Source organism: Macrobrachium rosenbergii, chromosome 9 (assembly GCF_040412425.1).
Source record: "Macrobrachium rosenbergii isolate ZJJX-2024 chromosome 9, ASM4041242v1, whole genome shotgun sequence".
Lineage (NCBI taxonomy): Eukaryota > Metazoa > Arthropoda > Malacostraca > Decapoda > Palaemonidae > Macrobrachium > Macrobrachium rosenbergii.
This window is the reverse complement of record NC_089749.1, coordinates 30,302,018-30,327,171: the sequence shown is the minus strand read 5'-3', so window position 1 is coordinate 30,327,171 and position 25,154 is coordinate 30,302,018. Positions and strand designations below refer to the sequence as shown.

The following is a 25,154-nucleotide window of genomic DNA, read 5'->3' as shown; positions in this document are numbered from 1 at the left end:
TTGTATTACAAAAACATCAACATAACGAATATGCATCTTTTCCATGAATCTTTGAAAATGTTATGCCTCAATTCACTGTATCCAATAATCTTGTGTATACAGTATTCTTATATTGTTTTTGTATTATAAACTGTGATCATAACGATCAATGTTTTGGTTTGGAAATGTTTAAGCGGTGTTTATTTTGCCGCATTTAACTCAGTTCCGAGCGCTTTTCTTGCTTTTAGTTAGTGTAAATGAATCTCTAGATACTTTATTTATATGGGGCAGGGTTATTTTTCGTTATCCTGTCAAAGTGTTTTTAAGTCGAAATATAACTTAAATACGTCTCGTTGTGAATTATTTTACCTATTTTTTTTTTTTAATAGATGACGTTGGTTGTTCGCTATTTTCACTTGATTTCATTATAATACGAGCTTTACATATTTATCGTTTATCGGGGTAAAAATAGCAGTAATGTATTCTTTCGATAATTTATAGTCATTAGAGGCCTGAACATTGTTTTCTCAGCTTCAGCTACAACTTGCAGCTTAAATTTAGCAATTTATTTCCTTGACGATCTTTTATCCATACCGAATAAGGGTATAATGTAAAAATATATCAGTCCTATTCTACTTAACGTCATATGTACTACAGTATAACCTACAGTAATTGTGTATTACCGTACGATGGTTGAAATACAAGCAAAAGGGCTGTTGTTAACTGATTCGGTGATAAATAACACAATAGTTTCTCAGTCGGTTGTTTATGGCTGTACGCATTTACGCAAGAGTATAACGTTAATAACAATACTTTTATCATTCTCTGATACTTTTTTAACTAGAAGATGGGATAAAGAGTTGGAGGAAAAGAAGCTGGTCTATTGTAATTTGGTCTCTCTCGCTGCCTGATTGCATGCTGCTGCTGCCTGCGCCCTTGGGAAATTTTAAAAATTTTATTTAATAATATTGTCGTATTGGTATTAATTGCTCACCCCATTGCAAAATCGAATTATCATAAAGTGAACTATCGTAACTCGAGCACTACCTGAGTATTTTAATAGTTTCATCACAAAAAGTGCATTTAGTCATGAAAATAAGATGAAAATACAGTAATTAGTTAATATTTCTCAGTGAAAAATACAGTGAATGGGCGGATTTTCAGCGAATAATACGTATATGTGTTCTATAGAGAAATCCGTGAATAGGCGAGTCTGCGAATCCTTGAGACCGCGAATACGGGGGGTTTACTGTATACTTAAGCATGATCTGAATAATCCAGGACTAGGCAGTACCTTATAATAAGTTAAGTGCTAACTTTTTATGAAACATCCCATTATTGGACTGAATTGTTAGCCTACACGATGTAACCTAGGACTAGATGCAATAGTAATCTGTCCTGGATGAAATGGTAGCCTAGTCTTAAGGATACATACTAAGGTAATTGTGTTTTATGTAACCCATACCCTTAAGCATGAATTAAATAATCCAGATTGGGCAGTAGCCTGTATTAGAGTAAGTGATAGCCTACCTACAAGGTTACACATTAGTGAGTTACTGTTTTATACAGTAGGCCTAATAGCCTAGGACTGGATATAAACAACAACCTGGTTTAGACAAAAATAATAGCCTAACTATAAGATTACATATTAGTAAGTTTCTGTTTTTATATATCCTATACATTCAAGAGTAATCTATAATAATCTAGATTAGGCAATACTTATACTATGGTAACAAAGAACATTTTAGGAAATATCCCATAATTGGTCTAAGTGGTAGTTTAGAACAAATAAGCCTCAGATTATATAGGATTACATATAAACATTATCCTAGGCTCAATCTAATAACCTGGTTTTTACGACTCTGTAGCCTATCTGTAGGGCTACATACTAGTAGAGTCTTATATAGCCTACATCCTTAAAGGTGATATAAACCTAGACCAGGGGGAATATCCTACTATTAGCCTAAAACAGCGGTGGTCAAATATCAGATAAAAGGGTAGTCTTGGCCACACAGAACAGAAAACCAGATTATAAGAGGGTTATTTTCTGTATAGTTTATATCCTTAAGATTTAAATAAGCCTAGAGTAGGCAGTGGCCTAGAATAGGTTAAACAAGAATCCTCTAAGAAATCCTCTGTTCTTAGTTTAACATAGATTATAATAAAAGCATTAACCTAAGCCATATAAAACAGTAGTTTGGGTTAGTTAAACGAATTAGTTCGTAGTAGTTAGTCTGAATGGCATGACAATTAGAATTAAAATTTCACAAAGCCATTGCAAAAGGACTAGCAGTGTAAGTAATACAGCCATACACAGGTGTGAAAACTAACCTAAACCTTAGAGGGTTTAAGTTAACATCGATATTTAATAAAATACATGAAAACTACACACTTCTTATCAAGTTGACCTGTAATATGGAAACTATATGAGGAATTACAGAAGTGTCCCCCATTAAGAACAATTAATACTAACTACAGTAGCTTCTAATAATAACTTGTTTTATATCACTACAGGGCTGCCATTAGCAGGACCATCAGCTCAAGTGTTCCGTAGCAAATTGCTTGGTTCGTTTTTTGTCAGTGGGTACAGCCCATAAGACCTGCCATGAGCATAGCCTTGTAAAATACAAGGAAAATTTGCTTGGTTGCCAGATATGTGTGAAATTTGTAGTATGCTCCTGGCAGCAAGTTTTAAGGCGCGTTCACACGGTCGAACCGGGTTGTACAACCTGGTTGTACAACCAGGTTGTACAACCAGGTTCGGCCGTGTGAACGAGGTATTTGGTTGTACAACACGTTTGACGAACGGTTCGATGAAAGTCTGGCTGGGTCTGACTTTTGTGGGCGGAGCTTAGCTGGTTGGACAAACCGTTCGACCGTGTGAACGCTCGCCCTACATCAAACAACAGTAGCTACTCAGAGCTCGATGAGATAAGAACAAATTGTAAGATGAATTCAGAGGAAAATAAAACCAAAAGAGATGAAAAGGAGATTTTATTGGATTTTATTCAAACTTATAAAGATAATCCAGCTTTATGGAGAGTAAAATCAAAAGAATAATCAAACAAAATAGCAAGAAATAAGGGGATTTCTGCTCTCCAGGATGTCCTTAGGGAGATGGAACCGAATTGCTCCCGGGAAGATGTGCAAAAGAAAATAAACTCATGTTCGTATCTTTATGAACTATAAAAGGAGTAACAAGCCTCCGCAGATATAAATATGCTACCTCATCCATTCTCATATAGTTACGCCAATCATCTGGCTCTAATTTTAAATCTACTAGCAGGTTTGTGTGAGAAATTTCATCCCTTTTTAAAAGCCATTCCTTTGACCACTTCGATCTTTTTTTCTTTTTCCTAAGTGTCAACGCTCGGCCAATAGCGATGACTGTGTCTTTGTCAAGCGGCATCTTTTTAACTCAACTGCGAGACTTGAACTGATGTTGGTTGGGAAGTTGGTTCGACCGTGTGACGGCTCATCGAACCTGTTGTACAACACGTTGTACAACGTGTTGTACAACCAGGTCCGATCGTGTGAACGCCGCTTTAAGGACGAAACAGCCCGTTTTAAGCTGTCTCAATGGGTCCTAGGGTTCAGTAGGGGTGAGGAAGGGGGAGATTATATCTTTCCAAGAGAACTCTGGCAGCAGATATTTAATCTTTTCTCTGAACAACATCAGTGTTTGGGCCAAAACCCAGTACCATCAGTCCCCAGTACCTCCCTGGTTAACCCCACGGAGGAAGTAAAGGAATCTTTACATGGGGGTGACATTCTTACTAAGGAATATGAAGTGGACATTGCCACTGACACGCCCTGCTGAACCCAGAAGGATCAGGGGTACAAATTTCAGCTAGCCATGGGAGAAACCTTCCAGAAGGAATTCTATCCCCCCTACAGCTATCGATGCTGAAGAGGATCTTTCCCCCAATAGGGATACTAGGATCCACCTTCCCAAGATTGCGCACGCTCCCCCAAATGGGATACTGTACACAGTTTGTGGCATTTGATCAATTCCATAAGGAAATTATGAGTAACATCAAAGATGTCCTTGCCACAGAATGGCAAAATATAAGTGACATAATGCATCATTCCAAAAAGGAAATTAAGTCAGTCATGTACACCCCAAAGTGTAAAAGTACTGCATCCTGCAAATGAAAAGTGAGAGTGGATACAAATGCTGCCCAAACAAGGTCTAATGTTAGAATTCCGACTGGAAACAACAAAATGGTCAGTTCGGAATATAAAACTAACAATAAAAAAATAATAGGGGCTCCAATACTCACCCCTGATGATACTGATAATCCTTGGCAAGACGCCTCAATGTGCATTTTCTCCTGATGGTATCTAATTAATAGGAAAAAAAACTTTGATTGAAGCTGTACTTGTAGAATTTAGAATGGGGGGAGCGTTCCCTAATACAGAATGGCGCTTGGTACCCCTTTACCAGACATGGAGAAACCATTTACAGAAGCGGTTCTCTTACCTGTTCCTATAGCATTAAAAACTATAGAAGACACCCTTTACCAGGTCAACAAAAAATGAATCTCTTTTGAATAAAACCCAAGTTGCTCACCAAGTAGCCACAGCCTTCTGTCCCTTCACTTTCACAATTATTAATCATGTGAAGGCAGATTTTCAGAATTTTGTCGTAACTAAAAAATGAGAGACAATGGCAGAATTAAAACCATTTGCTACAGTCATCCCAGTTTTGGAAAATTCCACCAAGGAATAGGCAATGCTACAACTCCCTTTTGAGAACAATCTTAGAGGGGACAGCCTCAACAGAATTTCATGCTAGGATCCACCTCCTTAGTATTATAATCTCTACCACCTTGCTGGAAGTTGCCACCAAAGGCTTCCAGAAGATTCCAGAACAATTTTTGCTGTTATGGCCAAAAATCTTAAGAGAACCCTATGGGAAGCACTCTCTGACTTTCTGGAGTGGCACATAAAAGCACGAATGGGAACATTGGAGGGCTCAAAGTCATTTCCCAATGTAACTTCATTATTATTACATTTTAACCCATTCTGTAAGGACCTGTTTGAGGAGTCTGTTGTGGGTAAAGTTAACAAGCAAGCCCACCAACAGAATTGTACAGAGTACACTCCTCTGGGAAAATGGGGATTCAGGAAACAAAAACCTGAAACCATTTTACCCAATCCAAAAAGGCTTGCTATGATCAAAACTCCTATAAGCCTTCAGTCACCCCAAAAGTTTTTCTCAAAGACAAGTAGGTGGTCAGAAGGGAGAACTCCCTACAAAGGGACAACAACAACGGCAGCAAGGAAATCCTTTTCACAAGGTCCAAAGATCCTCTTATAGGGGAAAAGGAAAGCAACAACTGGAATGCCTATCAACCGCAAAGGCAGAGGAAGAGGCAGATACCAATAGGAATTGTATGGTCGGGGGTCAACTTCGAGATGACACCACAGGCAATGGAAGTCTTCCCCTTGGGGACAGCATTATTTTCAAATGCAGTGGGGTGGAAACGGTCTCATCCCTCCCCCTCCTTTAAAGGGGTTCTTCCAAAACTAGACCCCACTTTGGAAGATACGTGCAGAAAGGCCGTTAATGGTAGCCATAGAGAAACATGCGTATATTTGCCAACAAGCACATTTCATGTCTCCAAAGGATTCCTCCGAACAAAGAGTGATCCCTGACCAATCAACACTGAACAAGCACACTGTTTACCAAAAGCTTTGGATAATTACTGTTGCCCAAGTACATTCAATCATTCCAAAAGGGGCCTGGACAATTTCTATAGATCAGAAAGATGCATACTGGCACGTCCCTATCCCCATTCCCTCCTGCCTCTTCCTAGGGTTCAGGATAGGGAAAGATACGTACAGGTTCAAAGTCATGCCCTTTGTTCAAAACATTGCCCCAAGAATTTAGCAACGATAGTTGCTCAAGAACTCAGACAAGAAGGAATACAGCTAACAGCTTACTAGACGACTGGTTGATCTGGGGACTCAAAAGAAAAAAGTGTGTGAAAAACCTAAGAGCACTGGTCAACAGACTACAATCAAAAGGTTTTATAATAAATTGGAAAAAATCCTGCCTCACACCCAGCAGATGCTTTCAGTGGCTGGGACTATGTTGGGATACTTTTCATGGCCTGTTGTCTCTCCCCATCATACTCGAAACAGAATGAGGCAAGCCCTCAAAACGTTCCTTGCACAGCCCAGAATTTCCAGACAGCAGTTAGAACGTATGTTGGGCCTGGTGCAGTTTGCATCAGTAATAGATCCAATACTCAGATTACAACTACAATATGTGAACAAATTCTGGCTATCGGGTGCAAGAAAAAAGATGCAAGACCAACCTCGTCAAAAGATTAAAAAAGTTGGGGAGATACTTTGGCCTTGGATCCGGAAGGAATCTCTGGCGAAACAGGTCATCCTGACTCCTTCATCTGTACAAGTGACAATACACACAGATGCCTCATTGACAGGTTGGGAGGACATTGGAAGGAGCATCAGGTGGCAGGGAGGTGATCAGCTGCTCTGAGGAATTGTCATATCAATTTCCTGGAGCTGATGGCTGTCTTTTTGTCTCTCAAAAACTCAAACCTCCAGAAGAGAGGCAAATTTTGTTGGTTCTAGAGAACATGATTGCAATGTTCTGCATCAAGAGGTCAGGATCATGTCCACCTCCTCTCAATATGATGATGCTAGTCATACTTCGGACAGCGCAAGCAAAGAAGTGGTACTTATCTGCAATTCACCTCACAGGGTCTCTCAGTGTAATAGCAGACTCTGTACCAAGGAAAATGACAGCCTCAACAGAGTGGGTGTTGGACAACCACTCTTTTCAAACAATAGTCAACATGCCTCCACGACCGGAAGTGGATCTGTTCACCACATATGATAATCACAAACTCCCAGCGTGTGTGTCTTCGAACTTGGACAGTCAAGGATATGCCTTCCTACAATATTACAGTAAAACAAACAGGGGGCGTATACATTTTTCCCCATTGTCCCAGATTTTGAAGGTTTTGAGCAAGCTTAACTAACTTTCAAAGAACAGCTTACTCAATAGCCCCAAACTGGCAAAATAGGAACCAATGCCTATTTTGCCAGTTTGGGGCTATTGAGTAAGCTGTTCTTTTGAAAGTTAGAAGCTTGCTCAAAACCTTCAAAATCTGGGACAATGGGGAAAAAGGTATACGCCCTCTGTTTGTTTTACTGTAATCTTGTAGGAAGGCATATCCCTGACTGTCCAAGTTCGAAGAATGGGCAAAGAGATCAGTTCCACTACCGTCTGCTGTTCTATCCCAGACAGTAAGGGGGAAAGTCGTCTATGCATCCTCCTTTCTGAGCCAAGACCTTCATGAGTGTTTTTTTTTTAAATACTGTCTACTGTGAAAATACTCACCCAATATTGCTAGGTACCTAGTGCAAAAACTACGGACATCATCTATCTGACAATATCAGCCCATATGGAAGATATGGTTAGATTATATCCAAACTGAGAGCCTGGTTGAAATTTCTATGGAAACACTTAAAATTTCTTATATGCCCTTTTGAAGACAAATGCCTTGGTGTTACAACAATCACAGCATATAAGGCAGCATTGATGGAACCCTTGCTTTATGGATTCAGGATTGTCTCTAATACTGTATAGAAATTGTCACTTCCCTTCGCCGGTCTTTTGCACTACAAAGACCCATTCCCTAAAGGCCTCTAATTACTTGGTTGCTGAACAAGGTGCTCATACTTCTATCAACCCCTCAATTTAGTGGACCCAATACAATCACAACTCACATGCTGCAAAAGACGATCTTGATTGCGTTAGCGTAAGGAGCTTGTACAGGTATTACTGTAATGAACTGGGCTCTCTTAGACGGGGATGATACATCACACAAACAGCTGACCATCAATTATTATTGCCCCCTAGTCCATCATTCCTAGCCAAGAATGAGAATCTTTTAAGAAGGAAATCCCCTATTTTTATAAGAAAACACAATTTAGCAGACAAGACATTATGCCTGGTTCAAGGACTAGGTTTACCTACAAGCCACGGCAAACATCCTAGAAGGTCTGATTCTTCTACACCCTAGCACAAATAAACAACTCTCCCTACAAGGGATGAGAATGATTGTAGTGTCTCTCATTAAAAAGGCAAATCCACACTCCTTTCCTAGGTCACATGATATTAGGAAAGTAAGAACGTTGTTGGCCTTCTTCAGAAATGTCTCTTTTGAAGTCTCCGAATATACAGGGCGGTCATTAGAGACAGTATTTTTAAAAATCATCATTGCCATGAGCTCAAACAAATTCAGCTACACTGTCACGATGCTAGTCATTTTCCTAAAGGAATACAGTGCAAGAAGTACTTTTTGTAATGGTGAGCTTTTTCAAACAATTTAAAATCTTAGAGAAACTGGTTTTAGTATGAATCCTTCCAATAATTAGTGATTTTAATCACGTAACAACTAACGTAGCCTATAACCTTGGACCAGTGCTCAGGAATGGACTGGGTACTCAAAGTTATGAAATGTATAGAAATACATTGTAGGGGAATCCATTTACTTTTGTCTTAATTGAGTTCAGAAGCATTTGTGAGTAAATCCTTTAAGGCAATGTTATCGTAGTAACTGTGAATTATTTTAATACATTACTACTATTTTACGGATATGACCCACTGATCATGTTACCTAACATCATACTATAGACATGTACTTGTGGCCATGTCAGCCTGTTTTAATCTGAAGTGTTGGCTGCCTATACAATGATATAGACACGTGTTCCTTTCACCACTATTGGGCATCTATTCCACAACACCCACAGATTACCTGCGCCACTGCAAATGACTTGTAACTACCTGCCACGAGCCAGCCCTGAAGGAATAAAGGAGAATTTAACTGGTTGTCAGACATGTGTGAAATATGCAAGAGGCTCTTGGCAGCAAGTTGAAATGATGAAAGAGCTCATTTTAAGCTGTCTCTATGAGTTACTGTATAGGTCACAGTAGAAGTACAGAAGGAGGAGACTAGTATTTCTTTCAGACAGAAGTCTGGCAGTGCGTGTTTCCATCCTTCTCCGAATAGGATCCACATTTGGGTTAATACTCCAAAGCAGTGGATTCTAAAAACTCCCACTTCAACTCCTTCAATGGAGATGAAGAGTCTTTCCTTGGAGAGAGAGGTCTCTAATGCACAAAATGAAGTAGATACTGTATACCCATAAATTTCCCTTCTGAATCTGGAAGATCTAGGGAACAGTCTTTTGCTTTACAGGTGAGATACCTCAGATGAGAATCTTGCTTCTCCCATGAAGCACTCAAATATTGAGGGGACCTTCATAGGGTCCACCCAACCCCATCTGAGTCTAAGAGGTAGTGATTTATCCTGGACTTATATACTGCCAGGCAGTGATGATACAACTGCCTTAAGCTCAATCAGCTCATGCAGGCTTCCCTGATAAGAAAATTCTGTTTGCTGTACTTTCAGAACTGCGGGAAGAAATCACGAACAGTATCAAGGATGGCCTTTTACTGAACGTCAGCATATCAGAGATGCTATCTATGATTCCCAAGAGGAATTCAGGCCTGTACTGGCTATAATAGTTGGGTGTGATTTGTGAAAATTCCTAATCCTTTAAACTAAAAGATAGAAAGGCTGCAGTCTGCCAGACAGAGATTAGTTTTCTCACTAAAAAACTTAGGTCATGGTAACAGGATAATAAAAAAAAAAATACACCCCAAGCCTAAAAAGAAGTTTAATCAGTTGTCTAGATCCCCTTTGAAATCAGAATGGGTAATAAGAGACAGCCTACTCACTCCCAGAGCTCCGACTGTGACAATAACATGACCAGGTTGGACTATAAAACCTCAAGTCGGAATGTAGTAAGGGCACCAATATCCACCCCTGAGAATGATACTGATAATCTGTGGCAAGATGCCTCATGTGCATCCTTTCACCAGATGGAAAACACTCCGTTAAAGAAAGGAAAACTATGACTGAGGTTGTAGACAGAAATTCAGAAACCATCAAAGGAGATGGTGATCCAACCTATTAATATAATATGTAAGCCACAGAAGCAACCTTTCTCTAGTTTAATGGAAAATATAGTGCTACAACAATTTTAGAGAACCAGTACTCTCTCCAGGGGCACCAGCCCTTGTCCTTTCACTTTTAAAATAATCAGTTATGAAAAGACAGAATTTCAGAATTTTGTAGTGAATGGGAAGCGACAGTTAATGGCAGAAATAAAGCCATTTGTCTCTGCCATCCCAGTATCTGATAGTTCTACAAATGAATGGGCAACATTTGTTCTTCATTCTGAGAGGAAAAAGCTCCCATTGGACATGGCTACCCAGCAATTTTGGACCCCAATGAAAAAAATCTCAGGACAGCCATGGATGAATTTTATGCTAGGCTCCACATCTGCAATATTATAACTTATGCTGACCTTATGAGGAGCACTCTATGGAGTGTCTTGAGTCCTTTATATTCTATCACTATGCCAACAAGCACTATTCATGCCGAGATCAACTATAAGAGGATTCTTTGGGATTGGCTGGTTTGTCTTATGGAGCCCAGGGGGGACCATGAACATCCAACTCCTTTGAGGACTCACAGTGGCTACCAAAAATAGGTTTTTACTACTTCAAAACCTGTTCTTTTTTTAAAGGCATCTTACTAATAAATTTTCAAGTTTAGTGACAACTTACATCTATTTTAAGACCAGGAACCTTGATCAAACTTGGTTCCAAAATGGTGTCAAAATGAGTCATAGCTGGGTCTTGTGTCCTACATTTTCCTTTTGTATTTTTATAAGGCTAGAGTCTTATATACTGTCAACTTGTTTATAAGGGAAGAGTCTCCAAAATTTAACTTTCCATGCCATCAGTGTCATTACACTATTTTTCATCTGTTAAATTTTTCAGACATTTTTCTATTCATGCCACAAAACTACATTTAAAAAACAGATATAAGAATCCCTCTCTTACAAGCTGCCCTAGAGCATATACCTAGTTATACACAATATTCCCTTTGCCTTTAGGATAACAAGTTCATCAAGATATGACACAGCACTAGGAACAAAGCTTGATATGGAACTTTCAGCTCACTGAACCCTGTCTGCTACTCAAATTTTGTGTCAAGACATGCCATCCAACTCATCCACCTTCATGTTCTATGAGCAATCAAAATCTAATCAAAGCTACAAAGAGGCTGTCATTAATAAATAATTCCAAACAGTGTAAAGAGGGAGAAAAGAAAAATATTTTTATGATAAAATAAAGTTTTGTACATACTTACCCGGCAGATATATACTTAGCTATAGTCTCCGACATTCCCGACAGAATTTCAAATCTCGCGGCACACGCGGCAGGTAGGTCAGGTGATCTACCTTACCCGCCGCTGGGTGGCGGGAATAGGAACCATTCCCATTTTCTAATCAGATTTTCTCTTCCACCTGTCTCCTGAGGGGGAGGCTGGGCGGACCATATCATCGTATATATCTGCCGGGTAAGTATGTACAAAACTTTATTTTATCATAAAAATATCATTTTTGTACATGCAACTTACCCGTCAGATATATACTTAGCTGATTGGCACCCTTGGAGGAGGGTAAGAGACAGCTAATATCTAAAAAAAAAAAAAAAAAAAAAAAAAAAAATAGGAAAACAACATATGTTGTAGGATATATAAAAAACCATGGTTCTTACCTGATTGGGCAGAAGACTTCATGGATACTGTCTATGAGTCTGCTTGCCTCAAGAGCTTCAGCGAGGTTGCGACCTATGACTGACAGCCCTTCTGGATTGTGTCAATGGGGGCTGACCCACTTACATGACAGAGCCTTAGTATGGATCGTGTCAATGGGGGCTGACCCACTTACATGACAGAGCCTTTACCTGAATCATATCAATGGGGGCTATCCCTCTTACATGACAGAGCTTTAGGTATCAATAAAACAACAAGGAGCACAACAACCAATCCCGACCACCTGACCAAGTCTAACCTTGTTAGTGTTACGAATTGAAAGGGGGGCTTTACTCCAACACCCTCTTCCAATCAACCTTAAAACACACATCACAAAGCATTAAAATCAACTAAAATAACTAAATTATAAAGGATTAGTTTCAGCTCCCTGTCCCAGCACCGAATCCGAAGATAAGTACGCCCCAGAGAGAGAAGCACTTATCATAAGTAACTCTAACATCCCTCAAATAATGAGATGCAAAGTCGAATTACATCTCCAGTAAGTCGCTCTCTATAAGAGCCTGGAGAGACAACGTCTTGTGAAAAACCAAAGATGTCGCAATGGCTCTCACCTCATGTGCTTTCACTCTAAGGAGCTTTAGGTGCTCATCCTCACAAGACAGATGCGCTTCTTTGATGACGTCCTTAATGAAAAAGCTTATGCATTCTTGAAATGGATCTACTAGGATCCTTGACTGAGCACCAGAGACTCTCGACTGTACCTCCCAGCTGTTTCTTCTTATCAAGGTAGAATTTGAGGCTCCTAACCGGACACAGAGTCCTCTCCAACTCTTGCCCTGTCACTGACGAAAGACCTTTCACCTCAAAGCTTCTTGGCCATGGTTTAGAAGGGTTTTCATTCTTCGCCAAGAAGAAGGGTTTGAAGGAGCAAATAGCTGAGTCTTTCTTAAACCCAACCCTACCTTCCAAAGCCTGCAGTTTGCTTACTCTCTTAGCAGAAGCCAGAGCAAAGAGAAGCAGTGACTTTCTGGTCAGATCCCTGAAGGAAGCTTTTTGAGGAGGTTCAAATTTCTTGGACATTAAAAATTTTAGAACCACATCTAAATTCCAACTGGGAGGCTTCGAGGTCTTGGTTTTAGACGTTTCAAAAGACCTAATGAGATCGTGAAGGTCTTTGTCTTCTGAAATATTCAGACCTCTGTGTCTGAATACTGAAGCCAGCATACTTCTGTATCCTTTGATCGCAGGTACAGCAAGGTTGCATTGCTCCCTCAAGTAAAGCAGGAAGTCAGCGATGTCTGTCACAGAGGTATTGGAAGAGGATATCTTCTGGGTCTTGCTCCATCTTCTAAAAACCTCCCACTTACACTGGTAGATGCGCAAGGTTGAGGTTCTCCTGGCTCTGGCAATAGCCTTTGCAGCCTTGCGTGAAAATCCCTTCGCTCTGACCAGTCCTTCGATAGTCTGAAGGCAGTCAGATTGAGAGCGGGAGATTCTTGTGGAATCTGTCAGTGGGGCTGTCTGAGAAGATCGCTCCTGTGTGGAAGCCGATCTGGAAAAATCCATCATCCATTCCAGTACCTCTGTGAACCAATCTTGAGCTGGCCAAAACGGGCGATCAGGGTCAGTTTCAGTGCCTTCTGAAGAAACGAACTTTCTTACTACTTCCCCCAAGATCTTGAATGGGGGAAAAGCATATCCGTCTATTCCAGACCACTCTAAGAGAAGACCGTCTATGGCAACTGCCCTCGGGTCTGAGATCGGAGAGCAGTAGTTCTCCAGTCTTGCGTTCCAATGAGTCGCAAAGAGGTCTATATTCGGCCTTCCCCAAAGGCTCCACAGCTTCTTGCAAACCTCTGAATGGAGAGTCCGCTCCATGGGTAGGACTTGTTCTTTTCTGCTTAACAGATCGGCCCTCACATTCCTTTCCCCTTGCACGAACCTGGTGAGGAGTCTGATCTTTCTCTCCTCCGCCCACAACAACAACGTCCTTGCTGTTTCGTAAAGGGAGAAGGAATGTGTTCCTCCCTGTTTCCTGATGTAAGCCAGGGCTGTAGTGTTGTCCGAGTTTACCTGTATTACAGATCCTGTGACTAGTGGCTCGAAATGGATGAGAGCTAGATGCACAGCGGACAGTTCTTTCTTGTTGATGTGCCAGGTCACCTGTTCCCCCTTCCAAGTGCCTGACACTTCTCTCGAGCCGAGTGTTGCTCCCCATCCCGACTCTGAGGCGTCTGAAAACAACACTAGGTGAGGGCTCGGCAACTGAAGAGGCAATCCTCGGTTTAATTTCTGAGGGTCCAACCACCAACGGAGATCCTCCTTTACCCTGTCCGATATCTGGAAAGACGCTGATAAATCCTGAGACTTCTGATCCCATTTCTCCTTCAGGTAGAATTGAAGGGGTCTTAGGTGAAGTCTTCCTAAGGAAACGAACTGTTCCAGAGAGGAAAGGGTCCCCAGCAGACTCATCCATTCCCTCGCGGAACAATGTTCTTTCTCTAGGAAGACAGTCAACTTCTCCAGGCAGCGATCTCTTCTTTCTCGGGATGGAAACACTTGAAAATCCCTAGAATCCATCCGAATCCCCAGGTAGACAATGCTCTGCTGCGGAATCACCTGGGACTTCTCGAGGTTTACTAACAGTCCTAGGGACTTGGTCAAATTTAGAGTGAAAGACAAATACTCCAGACAAAGATCCTTCGATTGTGCTCGAATCAGCCAGTCGTCTAGATACATAGAGATCCTTACTCCCTCTAGATGTAGCCAGCGTGCTACATTCCTCAAAATGCCCATGAACACTTGGGGGGCCGTCGAAAGTCCGAAGCACAGGGCCCTGAACTGGAACACTCTTCCCTGAACCACGAACCTTAGGTATTTCCTTGAAGAGGGATGAATGGGTACCTGGAAATATGCGTCCTGAAGGTCCAGGGACACCATCCAATCCCCTGGATGAAGAGCAGACAGAACCGAAGAGGTCGTCTCCATGGTGAACTTCGTCCTGATAACGAAGAAGTTCAGGGCGCTTACATCCAGTACCGCCTCCAAGCCCCTCGAAGATTTCGGCACCAGAAACAGCCGATTGTAAAAACCTGGGAATGGAGCTCTTGAAACGGCTCTATGGCTTCCTTCTCCAGCATCTGTTCTACTGCTTGTAGAAGGGCCTGGTTCCTGCCAGGATCCTTGTACCTGGCTGATAACTCCCTTGGAGTTGTTGTCAAGGGAGGTCTCTCCCTGAAGGGGATGAGATATCCTTTCTTTAGAATAGAGAGGGACCAGTCATCCGTCCCTCTCTGTGCCCAGACTTCGGCAAATCTCAGCAGTCTGGCACCCACTGTTGTCTGGAGTACTTGAATCTCATTTGGTCTTCTTTGTTGGACGGGAGGAAGACCTTCCTCTTCTCTCTGGTCTTCGACTCCGGAAAGTGGCTCTTGAAGAAGGGCCCCCTCGAAAGGGCTCCTGAAAGGGTACCTTCTCCTTCTTGGCAAAAGGAACAGCAGGTCTCATCCTCTTGGAATACTGAGCCAGAAGATCCTGGGTCGCCTTCTCCGATAAGGAGCGACAAATCTCCTTAACAGTCTCTTGGGGAAAAAGATGGGACGACAGCGGAGCAAACAACAGAGAGGACCTCTGGAGAGGAGACACAGATTTAGTGAGGAAGGAGCTGAAAACCGATCTTTTCTTAAGTATTCCGGCTCCAAACAAGGCAGCGACTTCAGAAGATCCGTCCCTCACTGCTTTGTCTAAACAAGACAAAACGCTGACGAATTCATCCATGCTGAGGAATTCTGGGTCCTGTGTCCTCCTGGCCAACGGCCCAAGAGACCAATCCATAAAATTAAAAACCTCCATAACTCTAAAAACGCCCTTGAGGAGATGGTCCAGCTCACACATTCCCAAGTCGCCTTCACAGCCAAGGGAGAGAGAGCCTTCGGAAGAGTCCACCAGAGAAGAAAAATCCGCATCCGCTGATGAGGGAGACCCAACCCCATTGGTTCCTTGGTCTCATACCAAATACCAGACTTTCCTGAAAGTCTAGAAGGAGGAAAAGAGAAAACAGTCTTGCCTGCTTCCTTCTTGACTGCATCCACTCCCAAAGCCCTTAAAGCCTTCTTCATAGAAATCGAGGGCGCATCTTCACAAAAAGAGGAGGGTTTCGATGACTTGGTACTCGCCCATAAGGACCCAGGAGAAGGAGAGGCAGCATGACTAAGAGAGTCTCCAAACTCCTGAACCAGTAAAGCAGCCAGTCTCTTGTAGTCTGAGATACCAGCGTCTTTGGGGAATTCATCCTCTGAAACTTCCTCCAAAGGAGCAGCCGGAGAAGAAGGCTTGAAGGAAGAGGAGCGCCTATCAGGAGAAGAAAGCGTGGACGGAGAAGCGTTCCTGTCCATCGAAGCGCGCCTGCTGCCAGACTGGCGCCTGACAGGAGAGGGGCTCTTGTCCACCGAAGAACGCCTGCTAGGAGAGAGGCGCCTATTACCAGAAGAGCGCCTGGCAGGAGAAAGGTGCTTGCTGGGAGGGGGGAGCTTATCACGTGAGAGGCGCTTGTCAGAAGAAGAGCGCCTGTCAAGAGGAGAAGAGCGTCTGTGATGAGAAGAGCGTCTGGACAGAGAGGAGCTTTCTTCCGAAGAAGAGCGCCTGGTAGAAACGCGCCTGCTGGGAGAAGAGCGCCTGCTTGGAGAAGAGCGCCTCCTCGAAGAAAAAAGTTTGCTGCTGGAAGGACGCTTAACGGGAGAAGAGCGTCTGCTTGAAGAAGGACGCTTACTAGAGCTCTTGATAGGAAGAAAATCGTCCTTCCTACGAGAAGAATTCTTGGAAAGAGAACCCACAAGAGCTGACAACTGCGCTTGGAGACCGACCAAAATCTGCTTGGTCGACTCCTTTACTCCTACTGGAGAGGACGAGGGGGATCTTCGGGCTCTCTTCTTGATAAACGGAGATTCCTCTGGGAAGCGCTCAGGGCTAGAATCTAAGGCTTCTCCTCTAGGAGCCTTCCAGGACCTCTTCAGAGGGCGCGACTCCTCAGCCAAACTCCAACCGCGCCTCGGAGAAGATGAGTCAGAAGCAGAAAAACACTTCCTCAGGATGCCTTTCCTATGGCGATCCAAGGCAGCCTGGGACGCAACAACAGGGTCTGCCGAAGGGACGCCTGACCGTTGGGGATGCTCTACATCCTCCTTGCGGCTTTCGACATTCCTCCTCCACTGGTCCTGGGAGTTTGGAAGTGGTCTATGCCTAGGAGCAATGCGGAGCCGATCAGACGCCCCCTCCACTGCACTGGGGACACTGCACACATCACTGTCACTCTTACCTTTCTCTTCTTTCATCGCACGCAGTTGCGATTGCATCCTACGGATCTCCGCCTTCATTGCAGCCATTTCTGATGATGAATCCGCAGGTTCGGTGAAGGGAGAAGGGGCTGAAACCAGAGTTTTAGGAGAGTCTACAATGTTATTATTGTCTACTTCAAGCTCATTAGAGCGAGACCTACTAGAGCTTCTAGAGGAAGCCTTCCTAGCTCTATCCTTCACAAGTTTCCTCACATAAGAAGTCAAAGCCTTCCATTCCTTCTTAGACAGATTCTCGCATTCCTTACACCTATTGTCAAAAGAGCAATCATTCCCCCGACACCTCATGCATACAGTGTGAGGGTCTACCGAAGCTTTCGGCAACCTCACCTTACACTCTTGCCTAACACACACTCGAAACACAGATGCAACATTAACATCAGACATCTTGACAGAAAAATCCAAAACAAATCCAAAAAACAGTCCACAAAAGTGTATGCCAAGCCAAAGATCCAATACGTCACCAAAATCCGTTCAAAAAGATCCTCAGCAAGCGAGAATGAAATCCAAAGCAGGAGGAACCAACAACAGATGTTGCCGGAACCAGCGACAGAGAAAATCTGATTAGAAAACGGGAATGGTTCCTATTCCCGCCACCCAGCGGCAGGTAAGGTAGATCACCTGACCTACCTGCCGCGTGTGCCGCGAGATTTGAAATTCTGTCGGGAACGTCGGAGACTATAGCTAAGTATATATCTGACGGGTAAGTTGCATGTACAAAACAGAGAATTAACAGAAGTCATGTCTCAAGTCCGCATACTCTGAACTGATCTTGACAATGTGGGAATGTCTATCAGGGTACAGAACATACCATACTGTCCTGAATGAATGTGTGTGTGTGTGTGTGTGTGTGTTGGGAGTTTGTATCTACAGTCCACTTTGAAATGAAGTATACAAACTACTAAGGCAAAGACTATTGTGTACAATATTCATCTTATTATAGTTTCCCTCAGATGTTAGCTGACCAATTAAATAAGAATAAAAATATCATCATCATAATTAACAATTTTACAAAAGGTTTCCTCTCTACAGAGATAACTAATGACTTGTCTTCACTCTTGTTTCTTGTTGCACTTTCAACCTGAATCTCAACCTGGTTCAGTTCCTCATCTAAATGCTTTCTCTAAGAAAACAGATGAATGATCAATAAAATGGCTAATACCATTAATTTAGAATAATGCAAAGTCATGAACATATGTTATACCTATCAAATGGAAGGAAAATTTGACTAATAAGGTTCAACACCTGTCATTTCATGAACCTCTCCGCCTGTTCGTGAATGGTACCACTAGTGAGCACATAAAGAATAAAGAATAGATTAGATAATTGATTGATGCACTCCTGTTATTATCTTTGAGGGACTTCTACTCTTGTAATTCCAAGACTTTCTGGCTCTAACTATTGTTTCAATAACCTGCTACTTCTGCATCCACCACTTCTCCAATTTCTCCTCTTCCCTTCCCACCAGATGCCTGAATCATCTTGGTCTTGTTTCAAGTTTTGTACCACCACATCTCTCTGCTGGTGTCTCACTTGCAGTAAGATCTTCCCAATGTACTCCAGTCATGAATTTTTAGGTCATACATATTAACAAAATTCCTTCCAGGAATATACTCCAAACACATATTCTTGCATACTCTACTCAGACGTGCCAGCATAAAACTCAGACTTGTTAGTACAGTACAACATACCTTAATTGTTTATCCCATCCTTCCTTCAGCTGTAATTTGGCAAGGGCTTCTTTCATCTCTCTTTCTTCAACAAATTGTTTTTCTTGATCCTGTTTCTCCAGCACTTCTATTTCTAGTCTAATGTTCTTGATAGCTTCTTGTCTTTCCTGATAATACACATTATGAAATAAAAACTAAGAATCCACACAGTATCACAAAAATAAAAGTGTTCAAAAACATAAAAGGTCTTTAAATTAGTTTTATCTTAAATGGGATACTTCAAAATACATCATAATCAATAACATACATCTCAGACTTTCAGTATTTAATAGAATGTATACCCTTGTGTTTCATTAAGAATCTTGTCAATACTAAATTTTGTATTCTTGAGAAACTAAAAATGAGCAGCTGACTAGAACTCCAGTACTGTATATTTGATGGGAAAGTGCTTAAGCAGAGATGAACTTTCATTTTACTGCTATTTTTGAGGACTTGTTAATCCACACACCAAGAGGCAAGAATTTAAGCACTGTAAATCTAGACTATATGCAACAAAATGAAAATGTATTTAAAAAAGCACACACATACATAGTTCAGTAAAACCCATAATTTACTTGTGCCAAATACTATACAGTGGAAAGATGAAAGTAATCCTCGCTCAATTGTATGGTTGCTGCTGAAACTCTAAACTTTTAAATAATGATGTTCTTTAATGATCATCCCACTGAATACAGGAAGAACCACCCTAATGCTCATTGACAAAGTCATCCAAGAGTATTTAAGAAACTGACAGCGTCTTTAACCTTACCAAGTAAATATGAGTCATTAAATTTGTCATTACTGATAAACTACTGTATGTCCATTAGGTACCTTAAATTTATTGAGCCCTTTTTTCTTAACACTCTATAAAGATTAGTATATCTCGCAAAAAAGAGAGATTTCAAGAGAACCATATCAGTGTGTGGTCAAGACTGATCAACACAGAAAAGCTCTCCATAATATCATCATGTTTTCATAAATAAAAAAGATAAAAAAATGACACACTTAAAATTCATTTATATTTTTCATAGCTAACAAACCTGCAGTCTTAACATAAGGATAAATCTTCTGGCACCTACTGGAAACTGGTAAAAACAATTAAAATTGTAATGCAAGGAACTGGTGGCATCGTGGTTCATCTGTTTGTATGCATGAGGCCTGGCTGTCAACCTGCTTCAAACCCCGTGACGTAGCCAGTTTTCTTCCAGCACAGGAACAAAAACTTGAGGGGTGGCCAGTCTATATTAAGACTGCAAGTTTGTTAGCTATGAAAAATACAAATTAATTATGAATTTGTCATCAGAACAAACCTGGGTTTTAACACATGGATAGACTCATTTCTGGTGGGAGGAAAGAAAATCTTGAACCGGTTGGAGGTTCAGCACAACCGGTCTCACTTCCTAGATGGGTGGATGCAAAGGAAGTGGACAAGGCTCTGATCTGTTGAATACATGTGTATCCATCAGTCAGACCATGGGGCTAAAATAAAATTCATTGCATGTGAAAAAGACCAGTCATCTTGATCGCTCTCACTTTCATACCATCATCTTAGGTTAGTTACAAACTGTCCTGCTAGGAAAACTGGATGAGTTACACAATTTGTTGAGCAGCCACCACCGGACTCAAGGAAAAAGTGTCCAAGGACCTGTGGACAACGTTCCTTATGCAGAAGGATGTGAAGGTAGTTTGGCGGAGCCAAGAATCAGTCTTCAAATCCTCTGAACAGACCAGTTCTTTCTGAATGCCAAGGAAGAGCCTAAAGCCCTAAGATCATGTGCTCTTACATGCATTGTATTTGCATTAGAGGCTGAAGATGACGTATAGGCATGTCTAATTACCTCACGCAGCCAAAAGGAGATGGTATTCTTAGACATATCTTTCTTGTTTTGGCCTGTACTTACAAAAAGCCTCCAACACCCTGGTCTGAGGTGACTAGTCCTTTTTAGATAGGTATGCCGCATCCTTACGGGACAAAGAAGCAGTTCATCCGGATTGTTGTCAACAAAATCTCCCAAGGAAGGGATAGAAAAGGAATCAAATCTTTCATCACGAACTGAGGGATTTTGGGTCTCAGTTACAAATTCTGGGACAAATTTGAAGGCTGCAGACCCCCAACACCTGGTATGTTTTACATCAAAAGACAGACCATGAAGTTCTTCCACTCTCTTCAACGAAGCTACAGTAAGGCCAATAGGAATACTGTATTGAGGGTCAAGCTTCTGTCAGACGACTATCGTAAAGGTTCGTATGGGGCACAGGTGAGACTACTAAGTACCATAGTAAGATCCCAGGTAGGTGGTTTAAGTTCTCTAGGAGAACAAGATTGTTTAAAACTTTTGAGCAGCACTGAGATTTCCCAAGAGGAGGTTAGGTTCACATCTTTTAAGTGAAGAACCACTCCCAGAGCAGCTCTATAGCCTTTAAATGGTGGAAAAAGAAAGGTGTTTCTCTGTGCGAAGGAAAACCAGGAAATCAGCTAATCAGCTATCTGTTGAATAGAAGTTCCGACTGGAAAGAAATCCCGTCTATAACACCAATCACAGTAGATGGCTCATTTTCCCTGGTAGACGTTGAGGTACCAGTAAAACCCAAGATTCAATAAACACAATAAAATGTGTACCAAAATCAGTAAAATGTGGATGTTGAAGGGCAGTCCACAAAACAATTTTCCCAAATTAGGAAGGCAAACACCGTAAGTTAGGCTTAGCTTCTATTTTATCATTTGTTAATTCTTAATTTCCTACTGAACTTTCACTGTCTCGGTTTAGGCTAGGACTCCATTTAATCATAAGTTATGACTAACTTGCCTATTCACTTAACATGGCAATCATTAGCTGAGCCTACTGCTTAATTTTGTAAGAAAATTATAAAGTATAAGTTAAATTTTTGTTTAGTAAATTGTTTGCACATAACTTCAGTTCCTTGTGTTAATTTTTTTTTATTTTTTTTTTTAATCTGTGAACTCTCTGAAATGTAATAAACAGCTTTTACTATCAAGTTTGTTTTATTTCATGACTCTTAGCCTAAAAATTTGTACTTTTGAAAATAATTCTTGAAGGAAAGGGTAATACATTGTGAAGTCCCCGCTCAACGGGTTCTCTATGATGAACATCCTGTTTTCCACGGTGCCTTCACATGCGACCTAAGGTCGGACCAACACAATCTTATTATCATTATTGTGAGTTGTATATTTATTACCTGTTCATCTGCCCTTGTACCACATATATGTGTCAGAGTATTTTTATGTCCAACCAGCTATTGTTAATCATCATGTTTTCTGTAGGTACCTGTCTTGTTTTGTGTAAAGAAATAGTTTGACCTCAGGTCACTTGTATATTTTTGTATTCGCAGTCTCTGCAAGTACGCAGATGTCTGCACACCGCTTTATAAGCAGGTCGCTTCATCAATAAACCAGCAGTACTTGCCTTCCTGCTGATTATTTCGCACCTCTTTCACAGTGGTGACCCCCGGAGTGGTTCCCGGAGCCATTAACTGACCCAAACGGCGACTTTGTCTTGGCCCGATGAACAAACCCACACCCCAAATTGACTAACTACGGTGCTCTAACAAAGCGTTCGGGCGTCATCGACACTCATCGGCAAATCACCGGCGTAATTAGAGGACCCACACGGCACGCTCCCAAGCGTGTATTGATGCGAGTGTTCCCTCACACTCCAAGTGAGAGCGCGGAATGAGCATGGACACAGACATCCCCACCCACGTACAAATTACCGCAAACTTCTCAGAGGCAGACGTCTCCCGCGAGCTCCTCCACACTGGTGCCCACTCCCCGCGCAATGCCCCTCCTGACGGACCAACCAAGGGCGGCCCTCAGCATAAAGCTGCTGCCATTCACCCATCAGAACCAAGCGTCCTGGCTCTACAGGGTCGAGGGACAATTCAGGGTGGCAGGCCTGACCGACGAGGTGTTGAAGGCGGACATCGCCATCAACGCCCTACCGGAGGAGATTTACAAGAAGGTCGCCCCATGGGTGATGACAACAACGAACCCTGCCACCTTCCAGGAGTTAAAGGCCACTCTCGTTGAGACCTACTCCCTGCCGGTCTCCGAGAGAGCCGCCACACCCTCAACCTCGCCATCAACCCCTGGCAGGACATGAACCTCCTGGAGACATGGCATGCCCTCTAGGACCTCCTCCTCCTCCCCCCCGAGACTGACAGCAGCGGCAGACGCAAAGAGATTAGCCTGTCGTGGGAGATCCTCCTGCGGCAGCTACTCCCAGAGGTCTGTAGGCAGATCACAGAACCATAGACCCTGCCGGTCGAGGACCTGATCAAAGTGGCGAAGCAGCTGACGGATTCCAAGAGGGCAGCGAAGCGGGCGTCCACGCCCACACACCCCATCAACTGCCTCCAGCCGGAGGACCCCGCCACAGAGGGCATCAATGCCGTCGACAGGAGGAGGCCACCCCACCAGCAGAAGAAGGAAGGGGCTTCTACATCCGTGACACTATCTCCAGCAGGATGATGCTGATCGACACTGGGGCAGTGCGGTCAGTGTTCCCGCCTTCCAGAGAGGACCGCAGACGTCCGCCGGACCCGGCTGCCTCCCTGACGGCCGCCAACGGGTCCCCCTTCCTCTCCTACGGCACCAGGCTCCTGTCGTTCTCCATCTTTGGCTGGAGGTACAGGTGGAACTTATCGTTGCGGACGTTAGGACAACACTCCTGGGTGCAGACTTCCTCGCCCACTTCGGACTGGCAGCCGACGTCGGCCGCAAGTGCCTGCTGGACACCAAATCCTGCCAGTCCCTGCCTTTGTCACCGGGCCCCAGGGAGCCCACAATCTGTTCCGTCGCTCCCCACCAGTACGGCTCCTTCCTGAAGGAATTCCTGGAGGTGTTCAAACCCAAGCTTCGTCAAGTGCCCGGGGCCCCTGCCAAACACAGGATATATCATCACATCAAGAAAAGGGGTCCCCGACGCACACAAAGTTCCGGAGGCTTCCCCCACAGTGCCTTCAGGAGGCCAAGAAGGCCTTTACCGAGATGGAACGGATGGGCATATGCAAGAAGGCTCCCAGCCCAAGGGCCTCCCCCTTCACATGGTACAGAAAGCAGACAGCACCTGGAGACCCTGCGGCGACTACAGGCAGCTCAACCTCGCTACAGAACCCGACCACTACCCTCTACCAAACATGCAGGACCTAATGGCCTTCTTCCATGGGGCCAAAATATTCTCAAAGTTAGATCTCTTGAAATCATATTTTCAGGTACCAGTAGCTCTAGAGGACATTCCCAAAACCGTCATCGTCACGCCTTTCGGGTTCTACGTCTTCCCCTTCTCCACCTTCGGCCTGAGGAACGCAGGGGTGACCTTTCAGAGACTGATGGACAGCATCCTGGGGGACCTGGACCTCTGCGTCTGCTACATCGATGATATCCTAATTTTTTCCAGATCTCACAGGGAACACCTATGGCACATCCGGAAAGTCCTGCAGCGCCTGCAGGAGAGTGGCCTCGTCATCAGATTCGACAAGTGCACCTTCGGCGTCAATAAGGTGGAATTCCTAGGCCACGAGATATCCCCAGGGGCGTCTGCCCAGTTTCATCAAAAGTTGAGGCCGTCGTCAGGTTCCCCACCCCTACCTCCGTCAGGGACGTACAAGAATTCCTCGGAATGGTCAACTACTACAGGAGATTCATCCCAGGGATCGTGCACACCATGGCCCCCCTGACAGAGATCCTAAAGGTCCATCCGAAGACCTTAGAGTGGGGCCCCGACCAGCAAAGGGCCTTCTCCCTGACAAAGGCCGCCCTCGCCAAGGAAACAGCTTTGGCCCACCAGGACCCAAGCGCTCCCCTCCAGCTGACAATGGATGCCAGCAACGTCACCTGCAGGGCCGTCCTGGAGCAAGTCGTCAACGGAGCCCCTCAGCCCATCGCCTTCTTCAGCAGAAAACTCAGCCCCACCGAGTCCTGCTACAGCACCTTCAACAGGGAACTCTTCACGGTGTACCAGGCAGTACGCCACTTCAAATTCCTCCTGGAGGGTATGCCCTTCACAGTCTGGACGGACCACCACCGCTGGTCCACGCCTTCACGAAGCTGGGGGATGCATGGTCCTCCAGGCAGCAGCGGCACCTCACAGCTATCGCGGAGTTCACCCGCACCCTCAAGTACCTCCTTGGCAAGAAGAACCCAGAAGCCGACGCCCTCTTGAGGACCGAAATCTGACGCAGCGCAGCTCAGGATCAACTACGAGGACCTCACCCGTGAACAAGCTACCGACCCAGAGACTCCAGCTTACCGCACCGCCATCATGTCGCTGAAGTGGAAGGACGTGCCCCTCGGCCCTGGAGGGCCAACACAGCTGAGTGACACAAGCAAGTTCATCTGGCACGGCATACGGAAGAACGCGACAGCCTGGGCAAGGCAGTGTATACAGTGCCAGGCCAGCAAAGTAGGGCGGCACACCGAA

General features: G+C 43.5%; 1 protein-coding gene across 6 annotated transcripts in view; it reads right to left on the bottom strand.

The window, feature by feature from the left end:
* LOC136841669 (meiosis-specific nuclear structural protein 1-like) overlaps positions 1-25,154 on the bottom strand; it is a 160,228-nt gene that overhangs the window by 46,951 nt on the left and 88,123 nt on the right. For all 6 annotated transcript variants that reach the window (XM_067108860.1, XM_067108857.1, XM_067108861.1 and 3 more), the window contains exon 8: positions 18,697-18,842. In XM_067108860.1, coding sequence (XP_066964961.1) covers positions 18,697-18,842 — 146 coding nt within the window. The remainder of the gene's footprint in view (positions 1-18,696; positions 18,843-25,154) is intronic.